The sequence below is a fragment of the Hipposideros armiger genome, unplaced genomic scaffold, assembly GCF_001890085.2.
Source record: "Hipposideros armiger isolate ML-2016 unplaced genomic scaffold, ASM189008v1 scaffold_135, whole genome shotgun sequence".
In the NCBI taxonomy this organism is placed as follows: Eukaryota; Metazoa; Chordata; class Mammalia; order Chiroptera; family Hipposideridae; genus Hipposideros; species Hipposideros armiger.
The window spans coordinates 941859-957983 of NW_017731485.1; the positions used below are offsets into that span (position 1 = coordinate 941859).

General features: G+C 53.1%; 1 protein-coding gene across 3 annotated transcripts in view; it reads left to right on the forward strand.

The window, feature by feature from the left end:
• The window catches only part of ARHGAP17 (Rho GTPase activating protein 17), a 75682-nt gene that overhangs the window by 43629 nt on the left and 15928 nt on the right, over positions 1-16125 (forward strand). For 2 of the 3 annotated variants that reach the window (XM_019649832.1, XM_019649833.1), the window contains exons 11-19: positions 1808-1935; positions 3135-3246; positions 3733-3814; positions 5870-5950; positions 7782-7895; positions 10179-10270; positions 11472-11628; positions 13230-13463; positions 15243-15406. In XM_019649832.1, coding sequence (XP_019505377.1) covers positions 1808-1935; positions 3135-3246; positions 3733-3814; positions 5870-5950; positions 7782-7895; positions 10179-10270; positions 11472-11628; positions 13230-13463; positions 15243-15406 — 1164 coding nt within the window. The remainder of the gene's footprint in view (positions 1-1807; positions 1936-3134; positions 3247-3732; positions 3815-5869; positions 5951-7781; positions 7896-10178; positions 10271-11471; positions 11629-13229; positions 13464-15242; positions 15407-16125) is intronic. The other variant, XM_019649834.1, reaches the window with a different exon arrangement.

The window sequence follows — 16125 nt, forward strand, 5'->3', positions numbered from 1 at the left end:
TTCTCTTGAGAGTTCACAAGGTCTGGCGACAATGAGTCTGCTGTCCCTCATTGTGGCAGCACTGGTGACCCCGCAGCCTGGCTCAGCACCCTGTCAACTCTGTGTCTGTGACCCTGTCTATACCATCTTTCTGCCATGACTCTGCAAACGCCTCTTGTCTCATTCATCACTGGTGTGTGTTTACATGTGTGTCCTGTGTATTCTTCACAGTCAGACTGCTCTCACATGGGGGGGGGGGGGGGAGGGGTTGTCCCTGTGAGCCCCGGTGCCGCTGCAGTGCCTGACACATAGTAGGTCTGTTATTTGAGAGGCCAGAGTCTGCCCCAGGACTTGTCTCCAGGTCAGCAGTTCTCACACCCACCCTCTGCCAACGTTTCACCAGGTGTGTGTGGGGAGGGCACACTCCCCAGGGCTCACTAGGAAGTTCCAGCTCGGTTTGGAGCATGTCACCTCTCAGCATCACAGGGTCGGACGTGTGGCAGAGGTGGTGGCAGGGGCCACTGCTGTCCCCCCACCAAGGGGAGGGTCAGGTGGCTATTTTCTGCCTGTGTCTAGAATCAGTGCTTTAGATAAAAGGGACAGAGTGACCAAGGTGGCTGGCCTCTGAGGGTCCGTTCCCAAGCTGCGTCTGAGGAGGTCAGGCCCCAGGCTGCTTCTCTGTTAGGGGCCGGGCCTGAGACAAGGGTGCTGCCGGCTCTTCTGCTTCTGTCCCCGCCCCCTCGCCTCATCCCTTTCCTCAGCCTCTGCCCACTTGCTCTTCTGTTGCATTTTAACTCTTCATAAGCGCTTGGGTTCGTGGACTTGTGGGGTGTCCCTTCTCTCCTGTGTGTGTTGCTCCCGTGCTGGGTGAGCATGAAGTCACACGAACACCGCCCGCTTTGGATCCAGGGTTCGGACGCAAAGGGGTGGAGGGACCCATGCCCATTGCGCTGTGAGGAGGACGGGCCCTCCCTGTCGCTGGACACTTGTCACCAGCCGGTCCCCTTGGTGCTTCTCGTGCCTCCCAGATGGCTGGAGCCCTCCAGCCCCTGGCGCCACCCAAACGGGGCCTGTTCTGGCTCAGTGCAGCCCTCCCCGATCCTATTTCTGCCCTCCCGCCTCATCATATGTATCTCTGCTGAGCCGCTCCCAGTCTTTCCTGGAACAAAGCAGAACATGTGACCTGAAAGTGGTAGAAAGCACCGCCGGATGCTGTCAGCACATCCTCCAGCCCTGGTCGCTTTGGGGCTGCAGACACCGCCTTCCCTCCTAGGCACTTGGGGGACGTGTTGGGGCACAGCGTGCAGCTGTGGCACCCAGCTTGCGTTCACACTGGCATCTCCCGTTATCTATGGCCACGCTTGGCTTGTGTTTGAAATCTTAAGAAATTCCTTCCTTTTGCACATTGGAGGAGTCTGTTTCTTGTCTTGTAGGCAGAAAGCTGGTGCTTCCTCGCACAGTGAGACTACATTAAATTTCCTCTCCGGGAAAACTGCTCCGAGAATCTCGGTTTTAGCACCAGGCACCCACCTGTCATGTACTGTGTGGGTGTGACGCTGGCGCAGGGACCCAGCGCCCCTCCTCCCCGCGGCTGCCGCTGGTGCCCGTGGGCACCTTCAAGGCTTCTGCCCCACAGGTCACCCCAGCCTGGCACGTATTTGTGCTCTAGCAAAAGTTAGACAAGAAAAGCACGTAGAGCAGACGTTCCCCTTTCCCAAAGTCTCGATACCAGCCTGCTAAAAAAGGGCCCCTTTGGTGGATGGGGGCAAACAACGCCTTGGTGACACCGCGAGGTTGTCGGGTCTTACTGACTGGTTTGCTGCTCTAGATAAGTGGGCGGAAAAGCCAGCATTTGGGACCCCGTTGGAGGAGCACCTGAAGCGGAGCGGGCGGGAGATCGCGCTGCCCATCGAAGCCTGCGTGATGCTGCTGCTGGAGACGGGCATGAAGGAGGAGGTGAGGGCGCCCCGGGTCCCATGCCGCTGCCACAGCCCTGGGGATGTGCCGGCCTCACGCACTGTGACCCCAGTAGAAAGGAAGCCACGGCCCCCACCTTACACCCTCCGATGGGACTGGTCCTATTTGGTGGTTTCCTTGGACACTGGTTGTGATTATGAGTGAATTCCTGACGCACCAGGGAACCACAGCTCCCATGAGCTTCAGTCTCTTTAGCAAGCGTCTCAGTGTGCAGTGCTGTGCCAGGGGAGGGGTGGGGGGTTCTTTGTGTGCTTTACTTCCTGAAATCCTTGACCCCAGAAAGCCCCATGAACCAGGTGGGCCAGTCTTCCTGCGCCCCCAGTGCAGATGGGAGTCCAGCATACAGGCTTCATGCTGGGGCAGAGCCACGACCGAAAGGTCCTCATTTTCCCTGTAAAAACTTTGTATTGAAGTGCAACACACATGCAGAAATGTGTGCGTGTAGTAAATGAACAGCTTGATAAGTTTTCACAAACCGAGCCACAATGTAACAGGCACCCCGGGGACCCCCTAGTGTTCGCTTCTAGCCACTACCCCCCCCAGTGACGTGACCCCAACTTCCAATAGCCTAGACCAGTACTTCTCATCCAGGGCCCGTTGTGTCCCCCTGGGGACATTTGGCAAGGTCTGGCCCTGTCATCCAGAGGGTAGAGGCCAGGACGCTGCCAACACCCTACAGCGCACGGGACGGTTCCCACCACAGAGGATGACCCGGTCCATGTGTCAGCACTGAGGCTCAGGAACCGGCCTGGGTCGGTTTTGCCAAAAACCCAAGTCTTACAATCTGGCCCTGAGTCTTCAGAGTCCCGCCTCACCTGGTTGGCTCTCATGTGTTTTCCTTTCTTTTCTGAGTACCATTTACGGCGGTGAAAGTGACTAGCACTTTGGTCCAGCAATTTTTCCTGAGGGTCCATTGTTTAGAAGTTTTCCTATATTTAGAAAATATATACAATCGCCCATGTGGAAGTAGATAACGTTGCTTTATAAGTAGATTTCTAATAGGCGCCAGGGTGCAGGGGCCCGCTGCCTGCCCTCTGCCTGGGCACGCTGGGTCCTGGTCATCGCTCCTGCAGCCTGCGAGGCAGCCAGTGTGACCGTGCCCCAGGTGAGGACAGCTGAGGCAGCCTCACTGCTGCTCACACTTGAACTTGATGCTAGTGGCTTTTCATTGTCTCTAGGGCCTTTTCCGAATTGGGGCAGGGGCCTCGAAGTTAAAGAAACTGAAAGCTGCTTTAGACTGCTCTACTTCTCACCTGGATGAGTTCTATTCTGACCCTCACGCTGTGGCAGGTGAGCCCCAGGTGGTGGCCCTCCAGCAGGTGGGTGAGTCCTGTCCCTGACCGATGGCCAGTGCTAAGTCTGTTTTAGGGTTAAGTGAAATAGTCTCCTTAGAGGCGTAGGTGACAGAATGGGAAAGTGGTGTGTGTGTGTCTGTGTGTGTACGCCTGTTTTTTGTTTTCCCAGTTACCTGGTAAAGACGAAGGTAGCTGATCATACAAGTATTTGGAGGCCTCTTGTATTTGCTCCCCTCCTCACCTCCAGCCCCCACTCCTACCTGGGGAAGTGGATTTCATTTTCCACCACCTCTCAGTATATTTTGCCAGGGATGGAGTTGTTTTAGGAGCATTTTCTTCTCTAAGCCCTCCCAACCAGTCATGAACTTGTTCTCTTTATTTGGAAGATTGTCACTGAGATCATTACAGTTTGCACAGTAATACATCCTGGCATCCCCAGTCTCCCTCTCGTTCAGACTTAAAGACAGTGTTACTGTTTCAGGTGCTTTAAAGTCCTACTTACGGGAGCTGCCTGAACCTCTGATGACTTTCAATCTGTATGAAGAATGGACCCAAGTTGCCAGGTAAGTTTAAAGAACCCTGAGTTTAAAAGTTAAAGGAAATTATGTAATGCTGTGTCCCATTGGTAAAGCATCTTGCTTGGGGATCATAAAATAACAGATTTGTTACATAATCTGTGCCTCCGTTCTTATATGTAGGATGAAATACTGAGCATTATGACTATTAGTGTAGGAAAGGCCCCACGTATGCACTGGCCTAAATGTGTGTAATTTATGGGAATGAAGACATAGCGGTCCCCACATGAATGGTGTGGCTGAGCAAATCCCCTTTTATACTGAAGAAAGCCCTGTCATGGGGGACGTGGTCCCCCTGGCCAGCGGCCATGTGCCTGCTGAGCTGCGTGGAAACTCAGCCATGTAGTCATGTGACGCCGTCCTGAGGAGGGATAACAGTGACACTTCCAAGTGTTTCCTCCATGCTATGCTGTCCTGACCTGTATGCCCATCACCTCCTGGGACCCGTATTGGGTGACCTGAACGGCACGTGTTGCTGCTGTGCTCAGTTTACAGATGGGGAAACTGAGGCTTGATTGTCTTCTTTTTTTTTAGCTGAGCCATCCTGCCACCTGTTGGCAGCTCAGCGGCATCTCAGCTCGGGCTGAACTCAAACCGCTGTTGCTCAGAGCTCAAACCCTAGAGCGAGCTCTTAACCAACTGAGCCACTTGGCCAGCGGGAAACTGAGGCTTGAGAAGGAACAGGGCCAAGGCTGTAGCAGGAATCGGCAGGGCTGGAGTTCAGACCTGGACTCATGTGACCCAAACACTGCTCCCGTCTTTGACCCTGTCCCTCCGTCCCCAGCTTCCGTCTGTCGAGGAGCGGTGGGCTTTAAGCAGAGTGGCTCACCGGCTCCCTGTCTTCCCAGCTGCCTGATCCCTCACCCTGAGTGCAGAGGAGCAGATCTCCCCCACCCCCCCCATCACGCACTGTCTGTTCCCTTAGAAATAAGCCATTCGCACTGGTCAGTCAGCACGGGTGTGACTGCACCCCTGTCATTCTAACCAAGCGTCTGTGTTTGACCTTTTCTCTGTCACTGTGGAATGGGACTTTGTCCCTGGAGATGGTGAGGATGTTGAAGTCAGAGCATGTCCTTGGTGGGTTGTGTCCTGGGAGCCCAGCATGGGCCCGTCCTGCTGAAAACGCCTGCGTCTGTGGGCCCGGATGGTGGACCTGACGGTCAGTGTCAGGTGGGGAGGCTCTGGGCTTCCCTGGGCAGGGGCCCTCCCCACTCCTCAGGCAGACTCTTCTCTCTGTTCTGAGACTCCCAAACTCGCCCCTGCAAGGAAATCAGCTCGCAGAGACAGCATCTGTCTGTGGTGTGTCGAACCTGTGCTTGAGCGTTGTCAACATGGGCCACCGTGCCACCCAGTGATAGCGACTGGCCTAGGGTGTGACGCGTTTCACCCCTACCCACACTGTCCAGGTTGGCTTAGCATGGGGCAGCTTCTCACGCTCTTCCCACCAATGGGCAGAGTGGACTCTGCTCTCAGGCTGTGTGTGGTCTGGCCCTTTCGTGTCATTGAAACTGTGGCCAAAGAGCCCCTGTATTAACAACTGTGTCACAGCGGAAATGGGCTTCTCGGCCTGGACCTTTGAGCAGCCTGAGGGGGGACAGGCGGGGCTCTGGGCGCCTGGAACGTGGCCCGCTCACCTGCGGCAGGGCGGCCAGCAGGATGGGATGAGGGGTTGTGCTCCACGAAGCCGTAGGTGAAGATGCACGTTTTCCGGACAGAATGCTTGGTGGGTCCTGGTCCCTCTGTGCCAGGCGTTGGCCTTGGTGGCCTCATGTTGTTCTGCCTCTGAAACCTCAGTCAGTTGCAGAATCAACCTTCTTGTCCCTGTTTTCACATCAGGAGACGGAGCCTTGGTGAGGTTGACTAGCGGCTCAGAGTTAAATAGTGCTGGCATTTGACTCCAAATCTGTGAATTTCCAAAGTCCAGGCCCTTTTCTAACTGTGCTTTCTCTGTCCCTGGAGACATCACTGTGAATGCTGCATGTGAACACAGGTGTTACTGGCATGTTTTAATTTATGTTTATGGACAAAATTGTTTTTTCTCAGTGTGCAGGATCAAGATAAAAAACTTCAGGATTTATGGAGAATCTGTCAGAAGTTGCCACCACATAATTTTGCCAACTTTAGGTATGTATGATGGGCATTCTGCCAATTAAGCCACCACACGGCAGTGATTGGAGAGTGAAGGCAGGTTTGACCCCCCAGTGGAGGGACTGCGTAACTCAGGCTGCTGGGCACCTTCAGGGTGCTGCGGGGCCACTTGGGGTCACTGGGCAGGGACTTGACGGACGTCACTGTTTGGTGCCTGAAGCGTCATAGGTGAGCTGCCCGTCATTTCACCACAGTAGCTGGTGGGAGAAAATGCCTGTGAAAAGTTTGGTTGGCCATGTGTGGGACCTAGTCTAAACTGTCTAGTATGTAAAAGGCAAAAATTAATCATTGTGCTTTCTGTAATATCTTCATATATGCTACATAATTTATTTTAAAGAGAGCACAAATCATCCTGTTACAAAATTTCCAGAAATGGAGATTATGTATTCCTTTATGGAATAACTACGTTGCTAAGAAAATTTACCATAGAATAAATGTCTGGAATTGCACCTCGTTTTCCCCATGACTGAAAATGTAATTTTGAAGAAGCCCAGAGAGAAGGGAAAAGGTCGCCAGCCCTGATAGTAAAGTCATTTAAAGTCAGAGGAACTTTTATAAGAGGGCTTGGTACAGATGCTTTCCTGGTGAAAGGCCAGTTATGTCCCCTGACCTTTAAATTCTGTGTTGGGCTCTGTCATGAAACCAGGCACCCCTGTCCCTCCTCACAGCTGAGCTGTCAGCCTGGCCTTCTGAGGGTGCCGACACTGCCCGTTTCACACACCCGGCCTGAACCTGTGGGTCATCTTCACCTCGTCGGCATCTGGTGGTGGGAACTGAATTCCAGTTCTCGGTACTTTGAGATTTGGCCTTTTATTTTATTTTACTCTTGTAATTTTTTCAATAAGGAGGTCATTTTCATGGTTCAGAATTTAGGAAATATACAGGGTCTGTCCCCAGCCACCCGGTTCCCCTCCTGAGACGCGGGCACTGGCTGTCTAGCCGCTCGGTGGGAGTTGGTGTGTGTGTGAGCAAACACGCATGCAAATGGACGTACATTCTCTTCTCGCCTGCAGCCCCCGCTTCCCCAAACCCAATGGCAGGGTCTCCTGTGTATGTCCTTCTCCTCCTCGCCTTTTTTGCTTAACATTCATGTTGGGAATTTTTACACATTGGTGCATATTTTCTTATGTCTGCGTAGTTCTCTGCTGTACAGATACATTGCAATTTGTTTAATCGGCCCACTATTGATAGATAGTTGGGGTGTTTTTTTGTTTTTTGTTTTTTTAGCTGAGCCATCCTGCCACCTGTTGGCAGTTCAGCTTGGGCCGGGAATAGAACCGCTGTTGCTGAGCCACTCGGCCGGCCCAATTGGGATGTTCTTAATTGTTTGATTTTATAGTGGAAGAGAGTCCATTTCTGTCATAAATTGGATATTTTTACAATTACAACAGAAAACATTTTAAATGAAGTTTCCTTTAAGCAATACACTTACTCTTCTATCTTTTACTGTGTTTGTGTATATTCTTCTCTTTCTTTTACTGTGTTTGTATTCGCTATGTTCATATATATTGAACCCACTGCAATCACACTGATTTATCTAGGGCTAGAGCGGAGAGGGCACAAAGGAGAAATGGATTAGAAGTGTATGGCAAACTGAGGGTGAACCACTGAGGTTTACGTTTGGGCGGTTTTCCTCTCCCAAGCCCTAAAGTCGGTCTGTTCTCTGAAGCAAAGGGCACAGCGCGTGTGTAAACTGTTGAACTGAGCTGCAGTCGGCCCTGAGTGACCTGGGCCTGGAACCCAGGCCAGAAGATGGCACCTCGGCCGGTTCCTCAGCAGACACCCCCACCCCCATCCTGTCCCCCAGGTATTTAATCAAGTTCCTGGCAAAGCTTGCCCAGACCAGCGACATCAACAAGATGACTCCCAGCAACATCGCCATCGTGCTCGGCCCCAACTTGCTGTGGGCCAGAAACGAAGGGTAAGTGGCCTCTCCCCAGATCGTGGGACTTTACTTCTGCATTCCACCAGGGGTCGGGGATGGGCAGCGGGTAGAAATACAAGTCAAGACAGATACCCCAGCACCGACGCACAGAGGCGTGTTCTGCAGTCGGTCTTGGCATTTCGCTGATGTTCTCGGTACCCTGTGAGCTGCGGTGTATCCCAGCTGCTGGCCTGCAGGATGCAGAGACAGTGTCGCAGCCATCACAGGGCCCGGCTCACGGGCAGTGCACAGGTGACTGGTGGAGTGGTGTGTGCAGACATCACAGAGCACGATGGCAGTGGCACTTGCTGACGGGACATGACTCAGGCTGGAGGGCGCTGGAGCTGGACCTGGGCAGGTGACTGGCTGCCCACCAACGGGACCTGAAGGAGCAAAGGCGTCGTGGGCGTGGAAAGGCCAGGGTGCTCATGCTTGGGCGTATCACGTGGTCTTGTAGGACTTGAGGGGACACGAGGCTGTGATTGAGGGTGGTGAAGCCAGAGCCGAGTTACCTTGCTGAACTGTTTGGAACTTGTTTTATGGGTCATGCGGGTGGGGGCGGCCGTCAGTATGTCTGACTTGATCAGATTGCACTTAGAAGGGTAACTTTGGCACTGAGAAGTGTAGATCCATAGAGCATAGGGTCGGGGAGACCAGCTAGAAATTCCTGGGAAGTCACTAACGCTGGTGCTGACTGTGCTGGCGGCGTCAGGGTTCTCTCATACAGCCTCACAAATAACCTGCGAAGCAGGTGCTGGGGGCCGAGGAGCCTGAAGCTCAGGACAAGTAACCTGCTTCAGGTGGCAGGATGTGGGGGGCCCAGAGCTGGCCACAGCCTATGTCCCTAACTAAGCCTTATCTCCCCCTCTGCCTGCCCTCGCTGTGGGTCAGCTTCGGAGAAACACAGGTGGCTCAAGTTACCTTTAGAAAATGCTGTGACTTTCTGAAGACTTTCTGCCTTTCATTCACTCAGTCACTCGTGTAAGCCCAACCTTGTTTCAGAAAGGATAAGATTGTTTACAAGTCTTCAATTTCATAAAGCAAAATGGAAGAGAAGCGGACATGCAGCATTAACTATATGCTTCATATCTTAGAGCGAATAAATTTCAGGTAGACGAAAGAATTCAGTATAAAAGTGATGCCGTGGACATGGCAGGTAGACATTTGTTAGCTTTTGGGACACAGAAGAATTTTCTAAACATAAAAGTGCAAAAAACAAATTTAAAACATAGATTCGGCTGGATGGCAGCTAGTAACTTCTGTACGTCAGAAAGCTCCTTAAATAAACAGAAGTTCACAACCTAGGAAGGAGTCCTCCAGAAAAATTCTGAGTTTATAAAAAGGTCTTGGTAACAATAGACCAATAGTCCATCCTCAGAGAATGTGAGTGGACGGCTCCTCTCAGACCAGACAGGACCCGGTGGGAGGGGACCCGGCAGGCAGATCTTGCCTGTTGAGCGGGAATTTGAAAGGAGCTAGAACTTTCTGCAGAGCTGGAAGTTGGGCTGACAGTGTTCTCCTGGTGGGGAGAGAGGTCAGAGTGATAACAGGGGAGTGGACATTGGTTTGGGGTGGTCATCCCTGGGACTCAGCTTCCTGGGGGCCCAGTGTTGTCACTTAAAAAGTGAGATGACATGACGTGACGCGACATGACAGTCCCTGTGTTGGAGAGATGGAGCCAAACAAGGTGCAGAGCCTCAGGCAGTGGCGTGTGGTGGGCATGGGGTAAAGGTGGGGGCTTTGCACCCGTTTGTCCTCGTCATGTTCCAACCCAGAACCAGACCAGGAACTTGACGGCCAGGATGGTGGCCTTGCTCTGCTTCTGAGCCCTGGTGTTCAGACTTTCACAGCTGAACACATGTCTGCCTCTGTGGGGGCTCACGTTTTTTGGACAGAATCAGAGGGACGCTGAAACAATCCATACTCTTGTTACACGTTTTAGGCAAAATTGGTTCGTGGCCATGTGGCGTCTTAGGGTAACTAAATCCGGGTAATACGCCCCAGCAGGAAATGCAGCCCCATCCCAAACCCGTGTAAGCATAGCATGTGATGCACGGGCTTCTGCACCCTGTCATGTGACCACAGTAGGGCTAAGGAGTGACAGCCAGCCGAGTCACTTTTCTTCTTGGGCGATCCCCACACCCATAGGCCAGGGCCTCGTAGCTTTAAGTTTTGCGTTTGTACTTAAAGTCACATCCTTTAGAAAGAGTTTAATTGCTCTGTCACAGCCTGTGGGAATTAGAGACTGCAGGGCCACATGGACGCTGTGCTTCCTTGCAGGACGCTGGCTGAGATGGCAGCTGCTACCTCCGTGCACGTGGTCGCGGTCATCGAGCCTATCATCCAGCACGCTGACTGGTTCTTCCCCGAAGGTGAGTGGCTTTGCAGCTGTACTGACAGGGAAAAGCATGGCACACAGAAGCCTTTGAAGGACAAGTTGCTCAGTCACCCTCCAGGGTGCATACCCGATGTCACTTTTTCACGTTTCTCTGCATTTGTGTTTTGACATCATGGCAGCCACACGATTGCATATTTCACCAAACGCCAGAGTCCTTGACCCTCCATGTGTACTGAGTACCCACTAGGCACCACGTGCTTGCCGATAAGACGTGCTGCCTTCCCCGGGGGGGCGCTCAGGCCACTGCAGAAGTGGCCACATGGACAGAGAAGTTGTGACCCATGCGCGTTAGAGAGATGGTGGACGAACAAGGATCCGACAGACTGGGACGCGGGGCAGGGGGCCCTGGAGAGGCAGAATTCTCCTCTGAGAAGGAGGCTTTCTGCTTCCCTAGGCAGGTGGTGGGTCTGCGAGGCTAGAGCAAAGCAGGAAAGGTGGGCTGGGCTGTCTGTGAGGGTCTCGGTTGGCCACGTCAGAGAATTAGGGCTTCACCCTATGGCGGTAGATTTTCAAACTACGTTCGTGGCAGCCCTGGGGTCCTCGGAGGTTCCATGGCCCCGTTGGGGGTTCTGCTTGGGCACATGTTGGAAGTCTGGACCTCCCAGCCCTGCTGGCCCATCCCTGAGGTATAAACTCCGTGACGCGGGGCCACGCTCGTCTTCTGTCCCTCACCAGTCGTCCTACCATCTGGAATCACTCCCCACTCCTGTGGGCTGCTCATGAAACGTGTGATGGGTGAATGGATGCTGGCAGTCTGCCCAAGATTTCTTTTGGCAAAAAGAATCTTGCAAAAAAAACTAAAAACAAAAACCCTGCTCTTAGGCAGTATGGAGTTGATGCTGCCTTCTATTTATGTTTTATATCAAAGTAAATATATCTCACTTTATGACTCAAGTAACCCATGCTCCTTGTCCTTTTTCATATCTCATTTGTTGTTGTTTTTTAACAAAAAGGACAACAGAGGAATCGTATGACTTACATTCTGAATCGTGCCCACCCCATCTCTAGCTCTGCTGTCCTTCCACCCCCCGTTTGTATCAACCTTCTTAAGCTGGTGGGCATGTCTGGGCTTCTGCCTCTGAAACAGCAACAACGGCTGCTGCTCCAGTGATGTTTTCCAGCTCTCGACCCATGGGCTCTGTCTCATATTCACACGTCTCTTTTTCTTCTTGCAGAGGTGGAATTTAATGTATCAGAAGCATTCGTACCTCTTGCCACCCCAAATTCCAACCACTCGTCCCATACTGGAAATGAGTCTGACTCGGGGACCCTGGAGAGGAAGCGCCCTGCCAGCATGGCGGTGATGGAGGGGGACCTGGTGAAGAAGGAGAGGTATGTTTACACTGATCACCTAGGTAGGCCCTCGGACCTGGTGCTGCCACGGGGGGCTTGGCCTGTGAGGGCTCTCTGTGGGCCGGGACTGTGAGGGTCCAGGTGGTTCGGGAACGGTGCTGTAGCTCATTGCAAACGTTAGTGTGGCTGCACGGTAGGTCGGTAGCTTGTTGGCTAACCCTTGTGCCGTCTGCACTCAGGCTGTACTTGGTGCTCTGTGATATGCCCACAGTGGGATGGCATCGCACGCATGTTACAAGTTCACCTAAATGTACTTGATTGGAAAGAAAAGAAAAAACGTTAAATATTGGGGACATGTGTCCTGGAGTGAGGGTGTGAACCACCCACCTCGTGGCAAGCTGTGTCTGTATGTCTGTAAGGGGGCACGTCTGGGGAGGGCACGTCTGGGGAGGGCACGTCTGGGGAGCTGGCCGCTCCTGGGGAGCTGGCTGCTCTGTGGAAGCCGGCCACTGGAGCTGACAGTCCTGGAAGAGGAGGGATGGCCGTGGTGGACTGGTGAGGGACAGCCGGGCTCCATCTGAGGCTCTGTGGGACCCTCCAAGGCCGTTCAGGCTATTTGTGACTCCTGCCTTCAGGCGCCAGCCTGTCCCATGCGTGTGATGAACTGTCACTGTGGTGCCAGCAGCTCTAGGCGTCAGGTGCTTGTTGTGCACACGTGCAAGAGTATTCCTGGGAGTGCTTTTCCGTTAAAACTCAACAACAAGCTCTCGTTTTAGTTGCCCAGTCTCAGTGAGGTTTGTTGTTCGTTTTGTTGTTTTAAAACCCAGTGCAAAGGAAAAAGCCTCAACTCCCTGCCTGTCCTGCCCTCTGCATGTGACCTCATCTGTCACGTGCAGCATTGCCCCTCCCGTCAGCAGTGCCTCCTGCTGGCAGACTGCCCCCCACTGGCAGCCCCCACTGTGACGTTTGGGGCCCTGTTAGCAAAGACAAGCGATTCTCAGGTGTCTGCCTGGGGGGGTTCTCCCCGCCAGCGATGCAGAGAGACACTCAGGGAGCCATGAATCTTTTTGTTTTTTGAACTGAAAAGAGAGTTTTACAGTTCACACCCCAGTGGGCTCACGTGCAGAGTGAGTCTTCCTCCTCCCCTCCCACCCCTGCCCGCTCCAAGCAGCTGTCTCCAGCCCTGTCCTTCAGTCAGCCTTGGTGTCCAGCGTGCGGACATCTGAGCTGAGGCAGCGCGGCCTGACCCCTCCTCGGCCTCTGGTGCGACTTCCGCACTCAGCTCTCACCTTGCGTCCCAAACACACAGATTGGACACAGTGGGCTTGTAGTGGTAGCGTGGACATGAACATGCCAGCGTGACGTCACTCACGATGAGGCCCGTGTGCTCTCACTGCTCACACCCAAACTGAGAAGGGCACTGCTCGGAGCCGGGCCCGCTGGCGCTCTCAGGGCGAAAGCCAAGTTGAGTTACTGCCTTGGGACGAGGGACCCCCACTCTTCTGGGCCTTGGCGCTTCACTGCACGCGGGCATCTGGGGTGGCTCTCCCCGCGTGTGTGGGTTTTAACACGCGTGGCCCGACGGGCTTCTGTGTCAGTGGTCAGCCGCATGGTGTGTTGACTGTTTCTTCTCTCTGTAGCTTTGCTGTGAAGCTTATGGACTTCCAGGCCTACCGGCGGGGTAGCACTCTAACTAGAAAGCACGTGTCCCCTGCTTTCCAGCCGCCACTCCCGCCCACAGATGGCAGCACGTTGGCTCCAGCGGGCCCAGAGCCCCCCTCCCAGAGCTCTAGGGCTGAAAGCAGCACAGGGGGTGGGACTGTCCCCTCCTCTGCGGGCATTCTGGAGCAGGGGCCGAGCCAGGGCGACAGCAGGTAAGAAGGCCGGCTTCTGCTGGCAGGGGGTGCCGGGCACACCAGCCTCCCTGCAGGTGCTGGCCTGTGGGCACGGCGTGCACGCCGGAGTGCCAACGCGTGCAGTGAGCCCCACGGCCTTCACTCCCTGGTGGGCAAAGGAAACAGCTGCAAGGCGCTTGCTTCCATATTCGCATTCTTTGCCTACCGCTTTGGTGCCAGAGCTGGAGCCAGCAGGCGTCCGGCAGAGTGACCTCTTCTACCTGTGTGACGTGCACTAAGTGTCCCTGTGCCATTTGCTTACTGTCGTCTAGCATGCGAGCTAGCAAATGTTTGTAGGTAGCAAATTAGTTAGGTTACAGTATTCCTGGCATTCATCCGTTCATCCATTCACCTGTCCATCCATCCATCCATCCATCCATCCATCCATCCATCCATCCACCAGCCAGCCAGCCAGCCAGTGAGATTTATTGAATAACTGAGTAAAACGTGTCAAACGTTGTACTGGGCACACTGGGTGACTAAGATTCCCCACCCCGCAGCTTTCAGTCTTGTAGGGGAGTTGACCCATGAGTACAAGGTACAAAGTGCAATAGATTTTCTTAAAAGGCTCTTCTGTTTGCTTAACCTTTTGATTAGTCACCTGGAGTGGGCCACAAATACATAACAACTTCAAGAAAAAGCACCTTTGAACTTGAGAGTTTGATTTAATTGGATGAATCCAGTCCCCCACCCTGAGCCGGGCAGATGAGCACCAAGGCCATTGGGTGGTTCTTGGGGTTCAGATGGGCAGCCCGAAGGGTGTGCACCAGCACTGTCATCCGCTGGACTTTGGCCGCCTGTAAAGCCTGAATGATCAAATATGGAGTCAAATAAATGCATAAAATGAGGACAGCCTATTTGACTACAGTAATCCACACTGGAAGTGAATCTGCCTTGGGGAATTGTCACCTTATCTTCTCTGGTGGGAGGGGAACCTCCAGTGTGCAAGCTGCTTGTGAGATAAGAGCCTGGTTAAGACCGCAGAGCTGAACTCTGAAAGCTTTGTGCATTCCTGACTTCCTTTCACTCATTTGGGGAAGTTTACTTTTAGATTAAAAATAACTAAGGCTTCAAACTTCTTAGGACTTCTTTTTTCTTTTTTCTTTTTTTTTTTTTAGTACACAGAGATTCCTGGGTACATTTCAGTAATCGCGTTCACTCTTTGGCGACCTTGACAAAATGTAGCTGTAAAGTTTCGAGTAACATGAAGGTCTGAGGCAGGACCTAGAAGCCTGAGTTCTGGTCTCCCTACCACTTGCCAGCTCTGGATTTTGATCATCCGTGAAGCTTCTCGGGGTCCCACCTCCCCATGCCCACACTGTGGATAGTACTGAGCTCTATCATTTAGAGCGCTAGTATTTTGCTGTAGCTCTTGCTTAGTTTTGTTTAATGTATATGTCAAAACCGCATTGTTTTGAAGTCCAAAAGCCCCTTCACATTTTTTAACATTGCCCAACGTAAGCAAAAGTAAACTAGAACTTGAAATTTCCTGTTGGCTGCTGTGAAATGGGCTCTATTGTGGTATTTGAGTGGCGGAGTAGTGGGGAGACAGTCTGAGGCTGTGAGTCTCATAAAATATGTGGCCCTGTGTGGCACCAAATCAGTGTGAGCGTCACAGGCCCAGTGGGAGCTCTTTAAAATTTCAGATCACTCCTTGTCCACTAGGCGAAAACTCTGGTTGGAGTCCTCTATGTTACAGCATGCTTAGCGTTCTAGCTGGGCACGCCTGCTGTCTAACTTGACTTCTGCCCCCTGTAGTCCTCCCAAACCCAAGGACTCTGCAGCTGCGCCCGCGCCGGGGAGGAACAGCAGTCAGGCGGCCAGTGGGCAAACCCAGGCGCAGACAGCGGCCGGCTCCCATCAGCTCTCTGTCAGCCTGGCGCACGCTTCCACCGGCTCCAGCCCTCACACTTTGCGCAGAGGTAAGTGACCACCTGTCCCCTGAGCCCTTGGGGGGGGGGGGAGGTGTGCAAGCCTCCCTGGGAGAGTGTGGGAGGGTTGCCAGGCTTTCCAACAGATTGCTCCCATGTCCATTATAAAATGGCAAGCAGAAAAATGAGTCATTAATGAGAAAAATCCTTAAAGGGAAACAAAACCAGAGATCAGAAAAGCATTCGTTTAAGAATATGTTTGAGGGGCAGCCGATTAGCTCAGGAGGTTAGAGCACAGGCTCATAACTCCAAGGTTGCCAGTTCGATCCCCACATGGTGGCTGAGCTGCGCCCTCCACAACTAGATTGAAACAACTACTTGACTTGGAGCTGATGGGTCCTGGAAAAACACACTGTTCCCCAATTAAAAAAGAAAAGAATACATTTGAGCTACAAAGCTAAACGAACAGTCGTTTCTCCGGAAGCGCTCCCAGCTTTCCAGAAACCTGGTGTTTCAAGCCCTCAGCCTGTTCTGGACCAGCTGTGGCCTCTGCACTGGCCAGGCTCTGGGGTCTGGGGATCACCGCGCCCTCTGGATTGGGGTTGGGTCTTTCTGGGCCCTGATTGACACATGACCTGAACTCCCAGCCGTGCCCCTGCGCTCCACCCAGCAGCCATGGAACTGCTTTAAAACAAAAAGCCTATCGGTCAGCCCTGGCCGGCACTCCCCCCGGGGCGTCCAGGTAGACCTCCCCATGCCCTCGCCTGCAG